Raw genomic sequence first — 4,581 nt, 5'->3', positions numbered from 1 at the left:
GCCGTCACCGCCCCCCACGGGCCACGGCACAGCGGGAGCACACGAAAGCAAGAAAAACGCGAAAAACGCCTCCCTCGTCGTTTCCCCTCTGAACTTGGCCATAAATTGGCCCAGGGGGTGAGCGGTGGTGCTCGAGGTCCGACAATATCCCAGAGACGATATCCCAGGGTCAGATACTCGTCCTTACATGGCTGCAGGGGTGTGCGGTTGTGCGGTTTGGGGTTAGGGTTAAGGGGCGGGGCAGCGCAGACAACTGCCCCCCACTCCACCCCTCCCAGCCATCACGGGAAGGGGGCAGAGAGAAGAAACACGAGGACCTGGCCTGTTCAGAGGCGGGAGTCATGGTTTTCAACAGAGTAGCTTTGCTCCCGTCCGCGCCCCGCCCTGACCCCCTCTACCCCTCCACCCAAATCCCAAAACACACACACACACACAGCCTCCCAACCCCCACCCCTCTCGGCCCTTGAGCTTCGCCCCCGGGGCGATACGCGCCCAGAATGGATAAGCCCCACTATGAGACGAGAGGACTCCCCGGAGAGCCGGGCCGGAGGGTGGAGGGTGCCTTTCCGGCACCTCTCCGGAGGGGAAAAGGGCCGAGGAAGACGAAATATTGTCGACTCCCTCCCCCTCCCTCTTGCCCCCCCCCCCCTCTCTCTCTCTCTCTCCCGACCCCAGCCCGACTCCAAGCCTCTCGATTAAAAACAAAATTGATAACTTAACAACGTTTGCGAATGGCCCCTCTCCCTCCACCTGTCGCCATGCGGCCGCCGTGCTCCAGGCGCTGGCCTATCCCTCTGGGCGCGGCGCCCCAGTGACCTCATTTCACCCGCCACCCCAAGGCTAGCCTCGCCCACGCGGCCGAAGGCTGTGGGAGGGCCGAGGAGAGGGAGGACTGGGGTAAGGCCGCGGGGGTGGGCTAAAGGGTGGGCCGAGGGGCGGGCAGGCCGGTGGGTGGTGGGCGGTGCGCGGGGCGGAAAGGGTGGGACGATGGGAGTTCCGGGGCGCGTCGCAGCGCCTGAACGCCTGTGTACGCACGCCCATCCAGTAATCCCCACTGAGACACCAGCCAAGCACATCTCCTTGTTTGGTTTAGGGGCGTGAGCACTCACGGAATGAGGTGTCGGACAGTGAGGGTGCAAGCAGCTCGAAAGAAATAAGGAGAATCGAGTATACTTTTTTAAAAATAAAAGGGTAAAATTGGCTCATGACCAAATCATCATTGGAAGAAAAATCGTATACGGTCTGGAGTTGGGCTGTTCTAAAACATCAGATTTACACCCGTTTTTTTTTTTAAGGCCGGTTCTTTAACAATGTTTATTGCAGTGGACATGCGCGAATAGGCTGAAACTACAACGTATGGCTGCACGCGAGAGGTGTCACCCACTAGACAACTCGTTTTACACTTGTCCGCGCCCAAACTCACGTCAAGCTCAAACTCGCGTCTAATTCGTGAAAACTCGCGAAAATTATAGAAAACTCGAGCTAAATTCATGAAAAATTGAGTATGACTCTCAAAAATATTGATCCTAACTCGCGCCAACTCGTTCTACACCTACTTTTTTATGGGTTCGACCCCCGGCCGCGGCCCGCCCCTCGGCTGCACGGCGGGACCGCCAACCAACCAAGCGGTTGTTCAGCCGACACGGATTCCCCAAACTGCAGGTCCTCAGCGAATAAATGGGAGGACGAGCACGAGAAAAGCCCAGCTTAAACCGCGCCAACCACGCCCCGTCGGAACGAAATGTTGCGAGGTGAAGTTGGCTGGTGGCTGGGGCCCCTTAGGGTAGGCGGCCACGACACACGGCTGCACGCCGGGTCTGCCTACCCATTACCCGTCAGGCGTTTCATCGACCGTTGGCCGCAGACATGATTCCCCTAGAGCATTCGCATTATTCGTGTCGTACTGTCAGCGCACAGAGCATTGATAAACTACTGCAACTGCTTAACATTTGTAAGTGTGCGACTGCAAGTTAACTATTTGAAAGTGTGCAACTACGCAGTTGTACACTTGCAGGTGTTCAACTCGGTAGGTGTACACTTGCAAGAGCGCAACTCCTAGGTTGAGCACTTCCTATACACAGTGAGCGTTCAATCTAAGGAAGTGCTTCACAGTGGGGTTGCACACGTGCAAGTATTCACCTTTCAGTTGCACACCCTGTAAGTATTCAACTTGCAGTTGCACACTTACAAGTGTTTTAAGCAGGTGAACACTTAGTTTGTCAGTGAGAATGGGACGGCCCGGCCCAATTTGAACCCGCACTCCCCCGCGGGCGCGAGCGGACGAAACGCAGGTGATTGGAGGTCGCAGAACTCGCTCGGGCATCTTCGTCCCGTCTCCGTCTGGCGGTCTCGCCGCGCCGCGCGGCCCGCCAAGGAAGCCGGCGAGCGTGATATTGGGGACTTCCGGGCCGGGCCAGCGGAAGTGACGGGCGGGGGGAGAGGAGCCTGTCGCGCCAAGGGGCCGGACGGACCCTGGACCTTGTCGCCCGCCCAGCTGACCGACCAGAAGCTGTCACATAGCGTTCCCCGCGAAAAATTTGAACAGTTGTTTTTGTATTCATCTTACTTGGTTGGCTTTGTTGATCTGCTTCTTTAGTCCTGCGAACGCCATGGTTGCTGATTTTTATTTCAACGTCCTGAAAACAAAAAAAAGAGCAATTGTCAATGTTAGCACAACTGGACCATCACATTCGCATAGAGGGCAGAGCCTAGCACAACATGCTAATGACAGAGCGTCATATCGCAACACGCATGGGTTATGTGAAACAGGGGCGTTATGGCTAGAGCACACCACCGCCTTGGAAGAAGTAATTTCGATTCGTCTGTTACGTGTTTCCGCAATAGCGGTTCACATACAAAACGAGCAAACGAGCGGCACAACTAGATCGGTAAAGATTAGATAGGATTTTTTGTTATACTAATTTCTCAATTACGGTTTGCATTTAAATCAGCCATCATCAGTCATTACAAAGCTTCTCGAAACCGTTTGACTACAGTGTAGCCAAGAGGTCGAGAAGTCAAGTTACTAGAACGATATCGTAAGCTGAATTTTATCACCCGTGGGAAGACGAGAATGACAGATATCGCTTTCTTAGAGGCATTCCATGGTTGTTAACGGTTGCTGAAGAAATAAAAGTGAGCTCAAGATCAATGTCAAAAGTCAGCTATTCAAATAACTCTGGAAGTCATCTTTTGCAAATACTACTCTAATTTTGCAGCACATGAAAAGTTAAAACGTTGGCATCAATGGATTGATATATACTGCCATATATCTAATTGGGCGATGTACACGGGTGGGGGTAGGAGGGAGGAGGGTCAAGGTCATCAAAGCACCGATTGCGGGCCAAGCTTAGATAGAAAGACCAACATCGTTCAACTGAAAGATACGACTCCGTGTATCGATGACATACCACGGCAAAAAAACGGACGGCTCAAACAAAATATAACAAATAAAAAAAAGGGGGGGATAGCTGTGATCTCCTGCACCGCGATGTTGCAGTTTGAGGTGTGCCGACGTCCGTTCCGCCTCGCATCCCAAGCCCAAGCTGCCCGCCACTTTCTCAGACCGACCCGCGAACCCACCCAGCGAAGCTGAGCGAAACGGCCAAAGCTGTACTCAGTCTATAGTGCCGCGTTACATCAAGCCCGACACTTCTCGTGAAACCGCGTGAAACGTAGGCCTAGCGGCCGCTTCCGCTCGGAACATTACTCATGACTTGAGATATTTATACCAACATTACTCATTACTGAAAGAGTGTAAGCCTTTGGACAGCAATAAACAAAATAGTTTAAGTGTACCGGTAAAAATAAATACAGATGTCGCCAATTTTACCATCAAATTGTATGTCTTAAGGAATTTCTTTTCCAAGTGTTATGCAGCTATCCGATGCTCGCAAGCCAGTAGCGACCGCAACTTTTCAGCAGGCATCAATCACGTCACACCCTGGTGTGTACGTTTATACAAAGGATGAACATGCAGGGGATTTTCTGCAGTTCCGTCAAGTATATAAAACATGGAAAATGCGTTTATTGATCGGGCGCCGCCGGGTCGAGCGCAGCCACAGCAGCCTGGCTGAGGAATAAGGGCCAAGGGCTGCTATACTGCTAACTGTCGGAGAGGATTGAGGGTCGAGGACCGAGTACTGAGGGTTGAGGACTTAGGACGGAGAGCTGAGGTGCTGAGGGTTGAGGACTAAGTACAGAGAGCTGAGGTACTGACTGAGGAAAGTAGAGGGCCGAGGACTAAAGTACTGCGAGAAAAGTATAGGGCTGAGGACTGAGGACTAAGTACGTACTGAGGACAAAGTGAGCATTGAGGACTAACTGGGGGTTGATGGCTCGGCTCGGCCGGTGCACCGTGCCTCGCGTGACGCCATGCCATGGTACGCCGCGCTCCGGGAAGCATGTGTTGACAAACACTCGTGCAGCTGCTGCTGTGTGCAGGCAGGCGGGGCCGGGCGGGGCGGGGCGCGTAACGCGCTCAGGGCGCAGACGATACGGCCCGGCGCGCGGGGCGGAGCGGGCGGAGGCACGCGCCCAGCCAGAGTAATATTGCTAGGTTGGAGGCAGCAGGCCTTAGGG

The 4,581-nt window shown here is 53.8% G+C and overlaps 1 protein-coding gene across 7 annotated transcripts in view; it reads right to left on the bottom strand.

Moving 5' to 3' along the window:
* LOC113208209 (endophilin-A) overlaps window positions 1–4,581 on the bottom strand; it is a 31,380-nt gene that overhangs the window by 11,974 nt on the left and 14,825 nt on the right. For all 7 annotated transcript variants that reach the window (XM_052265797.1, XM_052265803.1, XM_052265801.1 and 4 more), the window contains exon 2: window positions 2,567–2,636. In XM_052265797.1, coding sequence (XP_052121757.1) covers window positions 2,567–2,611 — 45 coding nt within the window. In that variant the 5' untranslated portion in view covers window positions 2,612–2,636. The remainder of the gene's footprint in view (window positions 1–2,566; window positions 2,637–4,581) is intronic.

This window comes from Frankliniella occidentalis, unplaced genomic scaffold (genome assembly GCF_000697945.3).
Source record: "Frankliniella occidentalis isolate FOCC.00 unplaced genomic scaffold, Focc_3.1 Scaffold30, whole genome shotgun sequence".
In the NCBI taxonomy this organism is placed as follows: Eukaryota; Metazoa; Arthropoda; class Insecta; order Thysanoptera; family Thripidae; genus Frankliniella; species Frankliniella occidentalis.
Note: the sequence above shows the minus strand (reverse complement) of the source record. Positions and strands in the feature narration are given on the sequence as shown.